Source organism: Hemiscyllium ocellatum, chromosome 30 (assembly GCF_020745735.1).
Source record: "Hemiscyllium ocellatum isolate sHemOce1 chromosome 30, sHemOce1.pat.X.cur, whole genome shotgun sequence".
NCBI lineage: Eukaryota > Metazoa > Chordata > Chondrichthyes > Orectolobiformes > Hemiscylliidae > Hemiscyllium > Hemiscyllium ocellatum.
Genome location: NC_083430.1, coordinates 52,461,598 through 52,482,012, shown reverse-complemented (window position 1 = coordinate 52,482,012; position 20,415 = coordinate 52,461,598). Strand labels below are relative to the sequence as shown.

Below are 20,415 nucleotides of genomic sequence, written 5' to 3'. Positions count from 1 at the left end.
ATGAGTATTTTGCATCAGTGTTTACTGTGGAAAAAGACATGGAAGATATAGAATGTAGGGAAATAGATGGCGACATCTTGAAAAATGTCCATGTTACAGAGGAGGAAATGCTGGATGTTTTGAAAAACAAAAAGGTGGATAAATCCGCAGGACCTGATCAGGTGTACCCTGGAACTCTGTGGGTAGCTAGGGAAGTGATTGCTGGGCCCCTTGCTGAGATATATGTATCATCGATAGTCACAGGTGAGGTGCTGGAGGACTGGAGGTTGGCTAACGTGGTGCCACTGTTTAAGAAAGGTGGTAAGGACATGCCAGGGAACGATAGACCAGTGAGCCTGACATCGGTAGTGGGCAAGTTGTTGTACAGAGTCCGGAGGGACAGGAGGTACATGTATTTCGAATTGCAAGGACTGATAAGGAATAGTCAACATGGCTTTGTGCGCGGGAAATCATGTCTCACAAGCTTGACTGAGTTTTTTGAAGTAACAAAGAGGATTGATGAGGGCAGAGTGGTGGATGTGATCTCTCTGGACTTTAGTAAGGCTTTCAACAAGGTTTCCTATGGGAGACTGATTAGCAAGGTTAGATCTCATGGAATACAGGGAGAACTAACTATTTGGATACAGAACACAGAGGGTGGTGGTGGAGGGTTGTTTTTCAGACTGGAGGCCTGTGCCCAGTGGTGTGCCACAAGGACCAGTGCTGGGTCTGCTACTTTTTGTCATTTATATGAATGATTTGGATGTGAGCATAAGAGGTACAGTTAGTAAGATTGTAGATGACACCAAAATTGGATGTGTAGTGGACAGCGAAGAGAGTTACCTCAGATTACAACAGGATCTTGATCAGATGGGCCAATGGGCTGAGGAGTGTCAGATGGAGTTTAATTTAAATAAATGTGAGGTGCTGCATTTTGGGAAAGCAAATCTTAGCAGAGCTTATACACTTAATGGTAAGGTGCTAGGGAGTGTTGCTGAACAAAGAAACCTTGGAGTGCAGGTTCATAGCTCCTTGAAAGTGGAGCTGCAGGTAGATAGAATAGTGAAGAAGGCGTTTGGTATGCTTTCGTTTATTGACAGGAGTTGGGATGTCATGTTGCGGCTGTACAGGACATTGGTTAGGCCACTGTTGGAATATTGCGTGCAATTCTGGTCTCCTTCCTATTGGAAAGATGTTGTGAAACTTGAAAGGGTTCAGAAAAGATTTACAAGGATGTTGCCAGGGTTGGAGGATTTAAGCTATAGGGAGAGGTTGAATAGGTTGCTGCTGTTTTTCTTGGAGCGTTGGAGGCTGAGGGGTGACCTTAGAGAGGTTTATAAAATCATGAGGAGCATGGATAGGGTAAATAGACAAGGTCATTTCCCTGGGGTGGAGAAATCGAGAACTAGAGAGCATAGGGGGTTAGGGTGAGAGGGGAAGGATATAAAAGAGACCTAAGGGGCAACTTTTTCACACAGAGGGTAGTGTGCATGTGGAATGAGCTGACGGAGGAAGTGGTGGAAGATAGTACAATTGCAACATTTAAAAGGGCACCTGGAGGGTATATGAATAGGAAGAGCTTGGAGGGACACAGGCCAGGTGCTAGCAGGTGGGACTAGATTGTTTTGGGATATCTGGTCGGACGAGTTGCACCAAGGGTCTATTTCTGTGCTGTACGTCTCTGTGACTCTATGACACGCTATGACAGACAGAAGTATTGAAACATTGTGAGGATGAAACGTCATCACTCATTCATCATTTAAAAAATGTAATTAATGTGGCACCAGTGTAACTGTGTCAAGTTGAACAATTCTCTCAAACTACTAATTTCTGGCTAAACATTTGAACAGGGCTGATTAAATTTTGCTTTGACGGGTAGCACTTACTCATTACTCTGTCTCCTGCTGTAGGGTCAGTTGTGGTCACTGGGTCTGAGATCCGGGAAGGCCTGCTGATCCCTGCTGCATTGATGGCTCTGACACGGAATTGATACGTCCGGTTTTCTGACAGGCCCACAATGGGAAACTTGCATAATTTCTCAGGAACTTCATTGCACTGAATCCACCTGTTACTTCCTAATTCAATTCTAAAATCATAAATCAGAAAGGCCCAAGTTAATCCCCTTCACATACAATAAAATGACTTCAGACCAATAAAAAAAAGAATATTCTCAATCAAATCAGGATTGAGAAGTGAATAATTATGCAATGCACTACATAATAATTATACAATGTATTTTCAGTAAAATTGAGATAATAAGTGGAGCTGGTCCCTAATTTTATGCAGAAAAAAACATCATACAGCCCTGAATACCAAGGGATTAAAAATGCCTATCAACTATGTTAAAACAGTATTGTGCAAACTTTCTATTTAAAGCTTTCGATCCAATCTATTGATCTGAGTGAGATTGTGGGATGTCAGCATTGTCAAACTCTGATATGCTTCATGCTGCAATCTCTTCACCTGCAGGAATCGCAGAACCAGTCACAGATCAATTCATGGCAAATATTCTTGGAGCTAAAATTGCCTTTGATCTATTGAGATAAGCTGCTCAAAGGTTCTATTTGCATTTCCAAGATGCCGCATCAAATATCAATCCTATCACAAAGGGGTTCTGATGCCAGTAATTGGCAACTACTGACAAATTTGCCATTGACCTTAAACACTGGCAGAGTGGCTCAGTGGTTAGTACTGCTGCCTCAGCAGCAGGGACCTGGGTTTGATTCCAGCCTCGGGTGACTGTCTGTGTGGAGTTTGCACATTCTCCCTGTGTCTGCATTCATTTTCTCTGGGTACTCCAGTTTCTTCCCATAGTCCAAAGCTGAGCAGGTTAGGTGGATTAGCCATGGGACATTATACATAGTGTCCAGGAAAGTGCAAGCTAAGTGGGGTAACGATGGGAAATGCAGGGTTACAGGGATGGGGTGGTTCTGGGTGGGATGATCTTTGGAGGATCAGTGGGCTCGATGGGCAGAATAGCCTGTTTCCCGAGTAAGGATTCTATGATTCTGTGATGATTCTTTGAACAGATGTGGCAGCTGGCTGTTCTCATTGGCAGAGGAATCCAGATTGCTTGGAGTTGAGCAGTCAATGAGGGTGTCACTGTTAACCAGGTCTCCCTCCAGAGTTTCTGTACCTTTGCTGTTGAATGTGTCCAGCAGGGTTATATCCACTGACCTCGGAGAAAGTGTTCCTCAGGGAAGTGGGCAGCCCAGCTGATCATTACTGACCTGTCAATGAAATAGCCAATCACTGCACTCTTTCCATCAGCACTGGGTGGTTTCCAGGTAACAAACACATAGTCTTTATTAACATTGTGACACTCGACATCTAATGGTGAACCTGGAGCACCGACTTCTGCGGCCGGACCATCTGCAGGAGAAAAAAAGACTTAACATTGTGTTCGACTGAATTCTAAAGAAATATTTATTACAGAATAAGTCAAAATTTTTAAAAGTCTTATTCAATAGTCAATGCATCATAATTGTTGTAGAAAACCACTCTTCTGTAAATATGTGGTTGCTCGATCCCTAAGGGAACGAGAACATTTGGTGGGACCAACTAATCCTTCCGAGGAACTTTCCTGTCATCTCAACATTTCACTATTTCAGCTCGAGCTGGAAATGGAACTTCAAGTGGAAGCATTGCTTTGCACAAAGAAACAAAAACATTCCTGTTTCTTTGAGTCATTAATAAAACTTGCAATAATGCTCAGGATTAAATCTGCCGACATTATTTTTATTCCACTTTGGGATGTGAACCTTCCCAGCAAGACCAGTAACCCTACTTGGTCTTGAGCTGAATGGCTAGCTCAGCTATTTCAGAGGGCAATGAAGAGTCAATGTGTGATTGTGGATCTGAATTCACACAGCAGGCTGGATAAAGCCAGCAGCTTACCTTGCCGAAAGGACATTCATGAATCAAATGGGTTTCAACAATGTTTTTCTCATGGTACCATTGTTAAAACTTACTTGCAATTCCAATTTAAATTTCAGCTTCAACCCTTGTGAGATCTTCAACTTGTACCTCCAGAACATTAGTCTGGGATTCTCTGTTCAGAAAAGCAAAATACTGCAGATCTCAAATGAAAACAGGAAATGCTAGAAAAGCTTACACCTCTAGCAGCACATATGGAGACAGATATGAAATTACCATTTCCAGCCCAGTATGACCCTTTATTGGAACCCGAAGAATGGTTTTCTTGGAAGAAGAATCATATCAGAGTCAAAACATTAACTCTGTTTCCTTTGCTATAGATAGTGCTGGAGCTGCTGAGTTTCTCCAGCAATTTCTGTTTTAGTCTCTGGATTAATGCACCAGTGACATTACCATGATAACATTCAGTGAATGTTATATTTGTTCACTTAACGTTTCAGTCCCCTAATATCAGGGGCTGCTGTTGTCACCTTTTTAAGCATGTACGTGCTCCTCCAATGCTTTTGCAATCAAATCTAAATACACCTGCTGAAGATGTTTCCTGATGAACAGGATCAGAATAACAGAATGATTTTAGATGCTGCTTGTGTTGTTAATGACTGACCCACAATGGCTTCTCAGGTTCCTGATAGGATCTGAATTAATGTTTCTCACAAGTGGGACATCAAAAAGGAGAGTGATCTTCTTTAAAAGATGCACAGAAACTTTTGTGACTGTGAAGTTGCCGTGGATTGCTGTAAATTTTTCATACCTCTAACAAAGACATATCTACTGTGCTCCTTGTATCCAGTCCGTGTGAGAAGACACATGGTATAGAGGCCCTCATCTTCCTTATGGACCTGAGGGAGAGTTAGCTTGGTAAATTTATCGGAGTGCTCAATCTTTATCCACTTGGATTCCTTCAGCAAAATACCTGTAAAAGCAATAACTTCTCATCAGTGACCTTAGTTACAAAGATATTCAATAACCACACAATAAACCTTGACCTTAACATTTACATAATTAACACAATCATTTCCCTCCTTTAAAAGGTTATTTATTGCCATCCGTCATAACTGAAAATGGAAACAGTGACCAGAGAACCTGAATCTGGTTTTTCTGTAATCCTTAATTTCAGGTGACTGGAGCTTGGTATAAATCCAGCCGAGGAGATTCACCGGAATGCTGCTTAGGCCAGAGTATTTCAGCTCTGGAGAGACACTCGACAGGTTGGGGTTGTTCTCTGCAAAGCAGAGAAGGCTGAGGCCAGACCTGAATGAGGTGCTGTAAGTCACAAGGGGAGTATGCAGGATAGACAGGGAGAATACAACAAAGAATTGCAGTTGCTGGAAATCTGAAACAGGAACAGAAATTGCTGGGAAGTCTCAGCAGATCTGGGAGCATCAATGGAGAGAAAATGGTGTCCAGTGGCCCTTTGTCAACACTTTCCCTCCGCAAGTGCTGCCAGACTGTAATATCAGGAGCAAAAGTAGGCCATTTGGCCCATCAAGACTGCTCCACCATTCAATCATAACTGATATGTTTCTCAGCTGAAAATGTGTTGCTGGAAAAGCGCAGCAGGTCAGGCAGCATCCAAGGAACAGGAGATTCGACATTTCGGGCGTAAGCCCTTCTTCAGAAACGTCAAATCTCCTGTTCCTTGGATGCTGCCTGACCTGCTGCGCTTTTCCAGCAACACATTTTCAGCTCTGATCTCTAGTATCTGCAGACCTCACTTTCTCCTCCCTGATATGTTTCTCAACCCATTCTGCTGCCTTCTCTCTGTAACCCTTGACCCCTTACTAATCAAGAACCTATCTCTGTCTTAAATACACTCAATGACTTGGCCTCCACAGCCCTTTGCAGCAATGACTTCTACAGATTCATCACCCTCTGAAGATATTCTTGTTCATCACTGTTCCAAAATGTTGTCCCTTCATTTTGAGGACAAGCCCTCAGGTCCCAGTCTCTCCTACCAGTGGAAATATATTCTCCACCTCCACTCTACCGAGGCCTGTCAGTATTCTGTAAGTTTCAATCAGACCCACCTCATTCTATTAAACTCTATTGAGTACAGACCCAGAGTCCTCAACCTCTCCTCACATGACAAACTCTTCATCCCCGGGATCATTCTTGTAAATCTCCTCTGGACCCCTCCAATGACAGCACATCCTCCAATATAGGGCCCAAAACTGCTCACAATATTCCAAATGCAGTTTGACCAAAGCCTTATACAGCGTCAGCAATATGTCTCTGCTCTTGTATTCTTGCCCTGCTGAAATGAATACTTACATTGTGTTTGCCTTCCTAGCAGCCAACTGAAGCTGCAAGTTAACTTTAAGAGAATCTGGAACTTGGACTCCACAGTCCCTTTGTGCTTCAGATTTCTGAAACCTTTTCCAACTTCGAAAATTGTCTAAGACTCGATTCTCTGAGCAAAATGCTTCACCTCAGGTTTTCCCACATTGTAGATTAGATTAGATTACTTACAGTGTGGCCCAACAAGTCCACACCGACCCGCCGAAGCACAACCCACCCATACCCCTACATTTACCCCTTACCTAACACTACGGGCAATTTAGCATGGCCAATTTACCCTAACCTGCACATCTTTGGACTGTGGGAGGAAACTGGAGCACCCAGAGGAAATCCACGCAGACACGGGGAGAACGTGCAAACTCCACACAGTCAGTCGCCTGAGGCGGGAATTGAACCCGGGTCTCTGGTGCTGTGAGGCAGCAGTGCTAACCACTGTGCCACCGTGCCGCCCAGGACATTGTATTCCATCTGCCATTTCGTTGCCAACTCTCCTAGTGTTCAATCCTCCTGCAGCTTCTCTGCTTCCTCAATACTGGTATGGACCAAACCAAACCAGACCAGAACCCCAAAATATTTTAATAAGTAGCCTAGACCCTAACTTTTTCTTATTTTAAAGATAGATACGAACTGGATGTTCCAGATGAGATATGACTGGTCAAACCACTCAACGTTAAGCAAAGCACAATTTATTTAAACAACACAGTTAAAATATAAACAAAAGAAGGAGGAATTTAGAATAACTTAGCTGGAAAATGTAATCAACTAATAGGCATAGCATCTATTATTAATTAACTGTTTCAATATAATAACATCCCATAAATACATCCCTCCGCAAAAAGGTAAATTCAGACTCAGGCACTCCTTTTTTTGGGAGGGAGGGGTATGGTGGCTCAGTGGTTAGCATTGCTGCCTCACAATGCCAAGGACCCGAGTTCAATTCCAGCCTCGGGCGATTATCTATGTGGAGTTTGCAAATTCTCCCCGTGTCTGTGTGGGTTCCCTCCAGGTGCTCCGGCTTCCTCCCACAGTCCAAAGATGTTTAGTTTAGGGTGAACTGGCCATGCTAAATTGCCTGTAGTGTTCAGGGATGTTTAGGTTAGGTGCATTAGTCAGGGGTAAATCTAGAATAATAGGTTAGGGGAATCAGTTTGAGTGGGATACTCTGCAGAGGTTCTGTATGGATTTGTTGGATCACACTGTAGGGTTTCTATGATTCTTATATACGGTTCTCCAATCAATGAGGAAACAACATCAAGAGAGATTTCAGAGAAAATAGCAGCTAGAGATCATTCTAGAAACCCAGAAGCTTCCGATCTTTCTGGGACACAAAAAGCTTCTGGCTGCTACAGCTAAAAACAGCTAGAGATCCTGGTCTGTGAGACATGGCTACTCCCCTTCCATTGTTACAACTGTTTTAATAAAACCTGAAGGCCTCTTAAATGAAAGATTTTGGCCTTCTCCAGTAGTTTGTTCAGCACCTCTGCCTTTACAAACTCTCTTAAAAAAGAACCCAGGGAAAAAATATTAGATTACTAACAGTGTGGAAACAGGCCCTTCGGCCTAACAAGTCCACACTGACCCGCCGAAGCACAACCCATCCCCCTACATTTACCCCTTCACCTAACACTACGGGCAATTTAGCATGGCCAATTCACCTGATCTGCACATGTTTGGACTGTGGGAGGAAACCGGAGCACCCGGAGGAAACCCACGCAGACACGGGGAGAACATGCAAACTCCACACAGACAGTCACCTGAGGCAGGAATTGAACCCAGGTCTCTGGCGCTGTGAGGCAACAGTGCTAGCCACCATGCCACCGTGCCACCCATAATAACCTTGTTACAGTAACAGCATCATCACAACATGACCTGCTGAGTTTCTCCAGAAATTCCTGATTTTGTTTCAGACAGAGAGAAACTTTGTCCCTTAGTAGAAGAGTCAATAACCAAAGGGCCCAGTTTAGAGCAAGGAACAAAGAATTTAGAGGGGATTGAGGGAAAAATAAGACCCCCCAGAAGATTGTAGTTATCTGGAACTCGCTGCCTGAAAGGGTGACCAAGGCAGGAATTCTTAAAACATTTAAGAAGATTTTTGAAGCAAACTTGAAGCACCATAAATTTTTTTAAAAGCCATGGGCCTGGTGCTGGAAAATTGGTTTAAAATGAATAGATATTCGATGACTGGAATAGACACGATGGGCTGAAGAATCTTTCTCCATCATAACTCGAAACCTATGGCTGGTGCCCTGGTTGAAAGCCCTCTAGCTGTTAGTAACACTGTGACCTTATCACTTTTATATTCCAGGAGTCTTTTCTCCCCCTTTGTGAACACGGATATGCAGCAGTTCAAGAAGACAGCTCACACCCACCTTCTCCAGGGCAACTAGGGACAGGCAATAAATGCCAGGTCCAGCCAGTGACACCCACATCCCACAAATAACCCATGAACTTACCAGACCACTGGGCCCCACAAATTCTGATGGAGTTTACTTATGTGACCATTCAATATAAAGGTTGCTCATGATTCTGGTAAAAATCATTTAATAGCAGATGCATTTTGCAGAATGCAAAATTAAGGGAAAGATAATAAGGATGGTATAAAGTTTGTAACAGGGATGAATGAGGGTGAACAAATGTGAGTGTCATGTTTTGATGTCTACATGTCATATAATTTTTGATAAAACACATCTTTGAAATGGGGTTTAATTTCTTCTAATGGTGGAGGCATATAAACACCACTATCGTGCTTGGACTGTGGACTTAAAATGGGAGAAGATATTATTTTAAACCAAGGGATTATGGAGGAAGAAGAAGCACTTTTTTCTTTTATAAATGAGATACTGGGTCTAATTGTGTACAGTATCTACAAGATTCCCTTATTGAAGCAGTGATGGGGGTTGGTGGGTGTTGGGGGAGTATGTTGGGTGGGAGTTAGGGGATGGATTTTGGATACCTTGCTCCAGTATAGCCCAGCGATAGACTTTTGCTTGGTTTTCAACCAGGACCACTTGAGTGTGTAGAGAAGTACTCAGCATAGTAATAACTTCTTGACACGTTTCTGGGTGAGTGGCTACAGCTTTTTGTTCAGATGATACAGCAGAAACATCCAGCCTGCCTTTCTCCCTTCTGTGAGTGGCGAAGGTAAAAGTAAAGCTCAGGCAGCTAGCTATTCTCTCTCTCTCTCTCTGGCCCTGTGTCCCTCTCTCTCTCTCTCTCTCTCTCTCTCCCTCTCCCACCACTCCCCCCTTCCCCTCCCCCCGCCCCACCTCTCCCTCTCTGTGAAAATTCACCTCTTGAAAGGAAAAAGGTGGAAAACCACATTCAGAGATGTTGAGAAGGTAAATGTTCGACCAATAGATGAAGATTGATGTGTCTACAACTTCTGTCTTTATCAAGAAATTGAAAAGGAACAGAAGTGAACCAAAGGAAGACCTCTCATTGACACCGGTAATCCAGACTGGCGCCAGAACTGCACTTCACTGAGTTTTGTTGGTCCTTCTGTAGTGATTGGAATGACGTCAGCCAGGTGGATCTCATAAAGTATGAGTCCCCTGATTGGAGTGTTAATCTGGTCCAATCAGGGAGCCCTAGCTGACAGATATAAACAAGAGTGTCACTACCGCAGTTAGGCGGTAGTGTGGGGGTTAGAAAAAGAAAGAGAAAAAAAAGAAAAAAAAAGAAAGTTAAAAAAAGAAAAAAACAAAAAAAAACACAATAACCGGGAGTGTTACCGCAGTTAGGCGGTAGTGTGGGGGGGGGAGGAAAGAGAGGAGTGCCAGGGCCCTGCTTGTCAAAAAAAGAAGAAAAAATAAACAAGAGTGTCAGAGGTTCTGCTCACTCGATGAGCTGGCTCTGAGCTAGCTGGGTCATGTACTATCCACATGTAAATAAAGGTTGACTCAGTAATAGGATACTGGCCTTTGTAGAGCTATTCACCCTCCTCATGTTTAATATTTGTGTATAGCCTTTGTGCCCCTGTTTGTATGTGTTTGGGAATTTTTTTTAGAAGTGTTTAAAGTTATAGAGAGTTATAAATTAGCAATGTGTGTTTCTCTTCTGCCACCAGTCAATCCAGTCTGTTTGATTTGACAATCAACCTGTAAAACAGCTGTTTTCTTATTAAGGATAGAAAGCTGGTGAGTGTTTTCTTTTAATTTTGTCTCATCTGTCTGCTAAGTCAGGGACTTTGAACTGTTTGATTAAATCATTTCACATTTGTGAGGATTTCAAGAGTGGGAGCTGATTTCCAATGTACTATCCCAGTCAGTCAGGATACTTTCCAACGCTTCCAACAGGATTTCCATCGTCCCCATAATAGCAGTCTCTCTTAAACAGTTCAAGCTCTGTCTGGATGTGATGTAGCTCTGATGACTGTGCTGCAGCATTTGACTCACAAACCAGCCAGAGTTTGCAGGTAGACAAGGAAGAAACATTTACAGACTATGAATCCTTCCAGTGCTTCACACTATTTTCAAAGAAACAAAATTATGTTTAAATATGAAAATGCCTGTGGTATGGTGAACAGTAAAAGGTATGTTAAGATAGCGTTCCAGTGAAGGGTTTGCATATTTCTGCATCACTTTGCTTGGAAGAAACATCCTGATTTTGCTTTGCTTTTCTGAAAGAAACATTTGCCTCTTAGATTAGGAAGCAGAGTACATGAGAGAGAATGGAATAAACTTTGAAATGGAAGATGCCACATGCTCATAACTTTGGAGTGGCTCAGTGGTTAGCACAGCACCAGGGTACCAGGTCAGTGTGGAGTTTGCTCATTCTCCCCGTGCCTGCATGGGTTTCCTCTGGGTGCTCCGGTTTCCTCCCACATTCCAAAAATGTGCAGGTCAGGTGAGTTGGCCATGCTAAATTGCCCATAGTCAGAGGGAAATGGGTCTGGGTAGGTTACTCTTCGGCGGGTCGGTGTGGACTTGTTGGGTCGAAGGGCCTGTTTCCATGCTGTAGGGAATCTAATCTGATCTAATCTAAAACTAAGCTCACCCAATTGTCAGTCATTTAAATGAACAGGTACAGAATCAAATGGGACCAGGTGCAGCACTAAAATCATTGCACACAAGGAAGTATTTTACACTTAAGCTCAAAAATGGAAACCATTCTTTGACATGTTTTAATCCCTGCAGACTTAGTTTCCTGACTGAATTGGTGCTGAATAGTTTGAATTGGTCATGGTAATGTGGTTGTGAAGTATTGTTCAACCATGTGCGAGGCTGACAAAATATTAAAGATACTATAAAGGAGAAGGGAAAAGTTGAGCCAATAAACGTTATAGTCCATTAAGGAATTCAGGATAAACATCTTTACTCAGAGAGTGATGACAATATGGAATTCACTGCAATGTGGGTGGTTTGAGTTGAATGGCATCAAGGCATTTAAGTGGATGTCAAATAAAGACAAAAGGAAGTAATAGAAAAATATGTTGATGGGCTGAGACAGTGTGGGGCATAAACACCAACATGTTGGGCTGAATCGTAGTCTGTTTCAGAGCTGTAAATTCAATGGAATGTACTAGGTGTTTACCCTACTCCACCACAGTATGAGGAATAAAGCTTAATCATAAACTCTTCTATTTTAAATCACACTATAATAAAACACAAAACAAACCAACACATTGTGTTCTGCAGATCCATTGATTATTTTAAAAACATGTATAAAACAGATCAACTTTGAAAGTTACAAAAGACATTCATGATGTTATTAGGGGCCTGATTTGACATGTTTTGAAACTTTAAAGGCAAATTTAATCAAAGCTCACAGTTATTTAACACTGTTTCAGCACTAGACACAGCCGAATAGAATAGGTTCAGCTACAGTAAAACATTTTCACAGGAGAGTGTAACAAAGCACCAGGTAAGTAGGTATCTACCATGAGAAGAATGGTATTTCAAAGAACACTGACCGTCCCTGAGCCAGCAGGTTTCTTCCTGGTTGTCTGTCAAAGGCGATGAAAAGCTGCAGGTCAGGGCCAGGGAATCACCTTCTTTACCGAATGAAGTTTCAAACCCATCAACAATATCAACATCCAGCTCAAGCTGACTGGCTGAGGACAGAGGGGGTGCAGTGATTAGCTTCAATCCCTGTTACAAATATACGTTACCAAGCAAAGCAGACAATGCAGCAACACAAGCACAGAACAAACAGAGCTCGGCTACATAGTCCATTCAGATTGAAATGAGGGACAACAATTTCCTCTGTTTGTGAGTTGAAGATGAAATAGTCATTAGTCAGACCATTGAGGAGAGAGTTGAGAGTGTGGTGCTGGAGAATGGAATAAACAGCCGGTCAAGCAGCATCCGAGATGCAGGAGAATCGACGTTTCAGGCATAAGCCCTTCAAATTCAAAGTCATTCCTGATGAAGGGCGTATGCCCGAAACGTCGATTCTCCTGCTCCTCGGATACTGCCTGACCTCCTGTGCTTTCCAGCACCACCCTCTCGACTCTGATCTCCAGCATCTGCAGTCCGCACTTTCTCCGAATTAAGGAGAGAGGTTAGGTTGGGTTTTTCTTTGCAGCTTATTGTTGGAGTGTGTAACATGATCACAGGGAACCTCCAGGCTACATTACATGATGGGCTATAGAGCTTTAGTCTGTACAGAATATTTTGATATTTTGGTTTTGTATTGTACTAAATAGTTGATTTATGTAAATCAATTTGTGCAAGATGTCAAATGATTCAAAGTGAAAATCAATCAGAAAGAATACTGAGTTACTACTTTATTTTCTCTCAACCAAACTGTAAAATAATTGGGAATGTCTTATGATGTGAGCAGTGCAACAGCAATACTATCTATTGTTGTTATAATGATTCTAAACTTTACAAGACCCAATTATTATAGTTTTTAAGAAGCATTATATGAGGTGACCAAATGCAAAAGATACAGGTCAGAAAAAAATACAGCAATTCATTCCCACATCACTGGAAATGTTTTTCTCCCAGGGATGGAGAGAAGCCGATTAACAATCTCTGGAAGAACTAGAACAGACTGGACAATTATCCATGTGTCTCAAAAATGGCAGTGTTTTTTAAAATCAGTCATTCATGGGACGTGGTCATTGCTGGCTGGGCCTACATTTTTTTGCATTTTCCTAATTTCCAGGTAAGTGTTGACCTCATTGCTGTGGTTGGAGAGTCACAGGTTGGTCAGACTGGGTAAGGACAACCGATTTCCTTCCCTAAAGGATATTTGTGAATGAGATGTGTTTTCACAATAGGCAACAGCGGTTAAATTGGTTACTGTTAGGTGAGTTGGTTTATTGCAGGTTTTTACACAGTTCAAACCTCACCAACTGCCGTGCTGGGATTTAAACATTTATCTCCACAGCATTAGCCTGGAGTTCTAGATTATTAATCTACTTACACTATCATCATGCCATCACATTCCCATTGTGTGAGGCTGGGGAGCAACAAATATATTCATACATGTTTCTTGCTCATATCAAACAAGATTAATTTAATCCACGAGGTCTGAAATTGCGTATACATTGCTTTTTCTATAGTTTGACGATGAATAAATAAAGCAACAAGATGCTCAGCGATCTCAACAAACCAGAGACAAATTGAATCATGACAGTCTGGGTGTACAGCATCATCATTACAGCCACACTAGAAAGGGTTAATTATAATTAACCAGATCAGAAATAAATCCATTGGTCACTTACATTCCAGCTTGAGAGAGTCACCTCCTGAATCTAAGCCTTGATGCTCTGCAAAATCATTAAACATCAGAAAGTTAAATAAAAACCCAAAGAACTATGGATGCTGTAAACCAGAAATGGAAACAAAAATTGCTGGAAAACCTCAGCAGGTCTGGCAGTGTCTGTGGAGAGAAATCAGAGCTAACGTTTCTAGTCGCGTTCTGAGGAAGGGTCACTCAACCCGAAACATTAACTCTGATTTCTCTCCACAGATACTGCCAGACCTGCTGAGCTTTTCCAGCAATTTCTGCTTTTGACCCAAAAGTTAAAGAAGTTTTGATATTGGCCAGATCTTGCTGTTGAAATAAAAGAGAGGTGAATGTGTCCCCTAAACTTTACACACAAATTCCACAGAAAGTTTTTAATATGGAAATCAGTAAGTTACTGTTTTAGTTTTGTCACTTTGCCATTAGTTTTGCAAAGCTGTCATTTTGCTGCCTGTTTTCCCAGCCTCACCAGCAGCCTGCAGGACTGCTTCCTCCTTTTGACCATCATAGTGGGACCTTGACAATTTGATGTGTCCAACTGAATATGAAAGTTCTCTAGGTCTCTTCCCCCTCCCTTTACAGTAAAGCAAGCAGGAACATCAGAACCCCACAATAAATACAGAACAACACAACAAAAGATACAATCAATATTAGAGATAATAAGAAGAAGAAGAAGTTGGGTACAAAGGTAAAGTTTCAGACCATGCATATTTCTGTTAAACCACAGCCAATGATCACTCAAAGATGTATTCCTCAGATTTTACAGAGAAAAGCCATTTCACATTCTTCAATTTTTAATGATCTGTAGATTAGATTACCTACACTGTGGAAACAGGTCCTTCGGCCCAACAAGTCCACACCAAACCTCCGAAGAGATTGAGTAGTTTGTGTAAAATTCTTATAAATTATTATCAGCCTCACTGTTGTATATTGTCCATTACGCTCACTGTGGTCTCCTTTACATCAGGGAGACAGGACGCCAACCTGCAGAGCCTTTCAGGGAACATCTCTGCGATACATGCACCAAACAACACCACCGCCCTGTGGGCAACCACTTTAACTTCCCCTCCCACTTCCCCAAGGACATGCAAGTCCTTGGCCTCCTCCACTGCCAAATCTTAGCCACCTAATGCCTGGAGGAAGAACTCCTCACCTTCTGCCTTGTGACCCTCCAACCACACAGCATCAACATCGTCTTCATCAGTTTCCAAAACTCCCCTCCCCCCACCTCATCCGAGATCAAACCCTCCAACTTGGCATCACCTTTATAACCTGTCCTATCTGTCCATTTTCCTTCCCACATATCCACTCCACCCTCCCTACTGGCCTATCACTATTACTCTCCATTTATATCCACCTATCGCCTTCACAGATACTTTCTCCCTCAGCCCCACCCTCGCCCTCCTATTTATTTCTCAACCCCCTTCCCCCTATTCACGGCATTCCTGAGGAAGGGCTTATGCCTGAAACATCGACTCTCCTGCTCCTCGGATGCTGCCTGACCTGCTGTACTTTTCCAGCTCCACACTTTTGGACTCTACTATATGTTGAAGATTCATCAGGTTGCATTCTACTCCATCTTTTCAGCAACCTGGAGTTATTGAAACTATTCAGTCTCACAGGACTTACTATTTACAAGGACTGTAGAATAGGAGAAAGCTTCTCCATGTGAATTTGTAGCAACTGCAGAGTACTCGCCTGAATCTTCTGGGCTGCATCTAGTGAAACAATAAATAAAATAATTTAAAATTCACAGTATTTAATGTGTTTTTAAGGGATTGTGAACAAGTTTCTTACTACTAGATTCTAGCAACTTGCTAAAATATTAAGTTATTTTATAATATCTGTACATTATAACTATAAAGCCATTGTAAATTGTTACATGTTTGGGCCTTGAAAATTTTAATTCAATTAAAATTTATATTGAAAACAAATACCTGAACAGTCCACAAACTCTGGTGCACCTTAGGAGATATACTAGTTGTAAGATATTGCCTGCTAGTGTATGCAATCAACTTGACCATGTCCCAGATTGTGTGCACAGTGCATGTTATTAAACTAGAAAGACTGCAGAAAAGATTTACTAGGGTGCTGCCTGGACTGGAAGGTTTGAGTTATAAGGAGAGGTTGGATAGGCTGGGACTTTTCTCCCTGGAGCATTGGAGACTGAGGGGTGACCTTATAGAAGTTTATAAAATCACGAGGGACATAGATCAGGAAGATAGCCTACAGCTTTTACCGTGGTAGAGAAGTCTAAAGCTAGAGAGTGTGGGTTTGAGACGAAAAGGGAGAGATACAAAAGAATCCAGAGGAGACTTTTTTTTCACACAGAGGGTGGTGAGTGTCTGGAATGGGCTGCCAGAGGTAGTGGTGGAAATGAGTACAATTCTATCATTTAAGAAACATTTTGGCAGGTACGTGGATGGGATACGTATGGAGGGATATGGAGCAAATGGGACTAGTTTAAGTTGCGAAAATTGGTGGCATGGACACATTTGGCCAAATAGACCTCTATGAGTCTATGGCTCTATGACTGACAGAGGTAAATGCGTTAATCACTAATGAAACAACTAGGATTCCAACTCATGGACTAAGCACGTTCTCAGAGCAGCACCTAGCTTACCTGGTCCAAGTCCTCACTGCCACTTCACTTGGAGTGTGGAGTCTCAGTCCTAAGCACAGTGAATTATCAGCCTGCAATGTTTGAGCTGAAGGGTATGAGGAACAAGACTAAAAGGGAAAGTCCTGCTCAATCAAATGTTGTTCTAATGTATCTGAGATCAATTAGAGTTGTGTTTGAAATTTTCGCCAAAATAATTAAAATTTACACACACTTTTTCTTCATTCTCCCTACTCTGGAGGTAACTTTCCTGAACAGGAGGAAGCTGCACTTTCTAATTCATTTCGACTGTATTTCATTGGCAGTATTACAAACCATAGTGGTGTAAATTGGAATCACCTGGTATTTCAAGGGTAAAAAGAGAGTGCCCTTTATTTAGCTCATGGAGAATGTTTCAAATATAATGCCTGTGCCGCTGTTATTCCAGCAAAGATAGGAATCCATTTCTAACTATTGGGTCTTGAACTGTTCCTTTTCCAGATCACAGGTAAATGAAAGCTGATAGTCACAAATATAAAGGTTTGACATCATATTTCTTCACCAGTCTGTCTCAATTTTGTGGTTAGCTTCATGCAAAATAAACAAAAATTACTCCAAATTCTCAAAAATCAAAAATATCTTACCTACTAATCCCCAGAGTCTGTAAACCAATTTTATTCTCAATTGTGTATTTGCCAGGAACAGCTGTTGGTTGAATCAGAACTCCATCCTTATACCTGACAGTGATGAAGATCGATTTATTTAATCTATATTTAACACAAGATTTCTTGATTAACAAATAAATTGTAATCTAGCATTTGTTAAAGGGGGCTTTATAAGAAGGTTATGTGTTCAACTATCTCTTTTAATTTAATGTATGGAAGAAACATGGTTTCCTGCTAACTTGGCTCAGCAGTGCACCAAGGTGACCTGTGCCGTAGAATTTTGTGTCAGATTTACTGCCTGGAATGATGATAACCATGTGCCTACTGTTGATTGTTGGGGGAAAACCCATCTGGTTCACTAATATCCTTTAAGGCACGAAAATTGCTGTCATTATCTGGACTAGGTCAGAAGTCACATCTTATAGTCCAACAGGTTTATCTGAAATCACAAGCTTTCAGAATGCTGCCCCTTTGTCAGGTGAACAGGACTGAAGTGGAATGAAGGTTTTGACTCTCACTGCAGTAGAAACTAACTGAAGTCTGAAGAAATAAAGTTAGTTTCCTTCTTGTAAGCTGTTGCTTTTAACCAATAAGTCAGAGACTTTGTAATTTGTGAACCAGCCACTCCGAGCATCTTGCAAGGAAGTGAAAAGTAGCTGGCAAAAGGAAATTGAAGAATACAGGTCGCTCTATTATAACATGCATTTCGTTAACATGAATTCGCTGTAACACAATTGACGAATTGAGGACACTCTTTCTACAGCTTGAACTTTTAAAACGTGTGTTGGTTGTAAAGTGATTGTGTGTTCTTGTGCAATCCCGCACTATGGAAAAATTGCACTTTGGAACCAGAGCTTAAAGTAACACGATTACATCGCAATTGTACACAACCATCACATTATTGAAGAACTGACTGTACCAACATCTGGCAGGAGAAAAGGATATCCTCAGTGAAATCTCAGTTTTTCTGTCCACTCTTTTTGCCATTTTTTTGTCAGGCTGTATATGTGTGCAAAAGGAGGTTTACAAGCGGTTAGAATTTTAACCAGCAGTTATATGTCAACAGTTCACAGCTTTTTGTACTTGTAGCTGGAATCTATTTATGTGTCATCAGTAGTTATCCTGGTTAAGTGCAGAAACCTGGTCCATGTTATTTGTTAGCCTGAGTCTAAAACAAAAACAGGGTCATTGTGGAATTTTTGCAAACTTGCATCAATGCTGATTGCTAGCTGTGCACAATATTGATCTGATTTTTAAAAACTAAACGCTCTACACTATTTAACAGTTTATTTCTGTGACCCATTCCATTCTTTCATTAACATTGTCATTAATTGTTTTTGTAAATATTTATGGCGATATTGTTGTTAATGTGCATGTTCCTAAGTGACAGTAAGATCAGCCTTTGGAACCCTGAATCCTCACTTTGTTGAAGATCTCAGAGAATTCCAGTTCTACTGTCCTTTTAGATAGATCCAGATTCAAATTGTTCCTGTGGAAACAAACACTGACTAGGTTGGTCTATGGTTTGTTTTCCTTTCTATTTTCTCATGATGACAAATGGAATGTTAAAATAGAATCACAAAAGAGAAAGAAAACCAAATGTTGCAAATCTGGAAATTGGAAATAAAATTGGAAATTCTCAGCAGCTCAGGCAGCTTCCACGGAAACAGAAACAGTTTGAACCTTCCGAACAGAAACAGAAATTACTTAGGAAACTTTGCATGTCTGGCAGCATCTGGAAAGACAGAAACAGAGTTCATGTTTTGGGTCCAGTGACTCTCCTTCAGAATCTTACGAACCTTCCTCTGACAAAGGGGCACAGATCTGAAACACTAACTCTGCTTCTCTCACTCTCTCGCTCTCTGTCTCTCTCTCACACACACACACACACACAGACACAGACACACACGCTCCACAGATGCTGCCAGGTCTGATGAGTTTTTCCAGCATTATCCAAACATAGTAACGCCAAGAAGAAGGTCTGACTTGTGGGGTTAGGAGATTGCTGGCCTATTTCTAGTCATCTGTCATCGGGCCACAGCACTGAGGATGAGATAATAATTCCTCTTTCATATTTTAATCAGATTATATTCTGGAGCAATTGGATTATTTGTGGCTGCAATCTTTCTTTCAACCAGTTTTGTTTCAAATGTTAGTACCATTTAACCTGAGGAGAAGGTGCTCCCTGGACAATGCAGGAAAGGCTAACGTTCATCTTCTCCCAGACTGTGTGGGGCCTGAGTCCAAGCACAAACTCTGGAGCATGGGCCTCGATGTCAGCAGCAAGCTGCCTTTCCTCCTCTGCTCTTTTCTCCACCTGAAAAAATGTTGGTTTTCAATGTTAAGCCTTCTCAGCATTACTTCCTTACATCTTGAGATTTCACTGTGCAATATGTCCAAAATAATGATACATACATCCTTTGTCCATTAACTAGAATTAAAGTGTTAATGCAATGCCAATAAACTGATAATACCTCCATTAAAATCATAGACAGAATGGGAATATTGTTGTAAACTTGAAAATGTTCAGGGATTTCATGAGTTCCTTAAGATATTGAAGATGGGTGTATAATTACAAAGTATAGGGTTTTGGAAAACTCCAGAAGTGCATTAAATTTCCTGCCTGAGAGGGTGATGTGACAGCATGGAGATAGACAGGTATGATGCAGGGACAACACTGAAGGAGCATCCATTTACACTGGGTATAATTCTATGATAGCTTGGATTTCACTGAGGGGACAGGGATGGACTGCACTTGAGGTTGTTGTCTAACAATCCCATATCACAATGGAAACTGGGGGAATTCATCATTCTCTGCAGTTCACTCCAGTCCTGCTTTGGTCTCTCCTGTATGGCAGCAAGAGAGACAATCTTTCACGTTGTGGTAGTGGAAGCCTTGCAGAAGTTGTGGATAAAAAACATTTCTTAAGAAAAACACGGATTTCTCCTTTTGTGAAATTTATAACCAGCGCTTCCCACTCAAGTCTCCAGGTCTTGCCATGTACTCCTGGCACTCTCTACTGTCCCCAGAAAGATGGGAGTTTGCCATGCTGAGAGTGGTTGGCATACCCAGTTGGTGACACTGCCTCCATGTGATATTTCCTGAATGTATTGGAGCATATATGTCCCATGTGTTGGATATCCTGCTCTGTCTGTGTAACAACTGAACATTGTCGTGTGGCATATCACAAAGTGAGAATGTAGAACTAGTTCCAATTAAACAACTGAAATATATCAGGAACA

At 41.7% G+C, this 20,415-nt stretch overlaps 1 protein-coding gene across 1 annotated transcript in view; it reads right to left on the bottom strand.

Annotated features, from left to right (window-relative positions):
- myom3 (myomesin 3) overlaps positions 1 to 20,415 on the bottom strand; it is a 108,346-nt gene that overhangs the window by 73,085 nt on the left and 14,846 nt on the right. Inside the window, exons 4-11 of the mRNA XM_060847300.1 lie at positions 19,332 to 19,489; positions 17,152 to 17,244; positions 15,538 to 15,626; positions 13,886 to 13,930; positions 12,125 to 12,265; positions 4,667 to 4,828; positions 3,210 to 3,351; positions 1,866 to 2,065 (exon numbers count right to left, since the gene is read on the bottom strand). Of these exons, the coding sequence (XP_060703283.1) occupies positions 1,866 to 2,065; positions 3,210 to 3,351; positions 4,667 to 4,828; positions 12,125 to 12,265; positions 13,886 to 13,930; positions 15,538 to 15,626; positions 17,152 to 17,244; positions 19,332 to 19,489 (1,030 nt within the window). The remainder of the gene's footprint in view (positions 1 to 1,865; positions 2,066 to 3,209; positions 3,352 to 4,666; positions 4,829 to 12,124; positions 12,266 to 13,885; positions 13,931 to 15,537; positions 15,627 to 17,151; positions 17,245 to 19,331; positions 19,490 to 20,415) is intronic.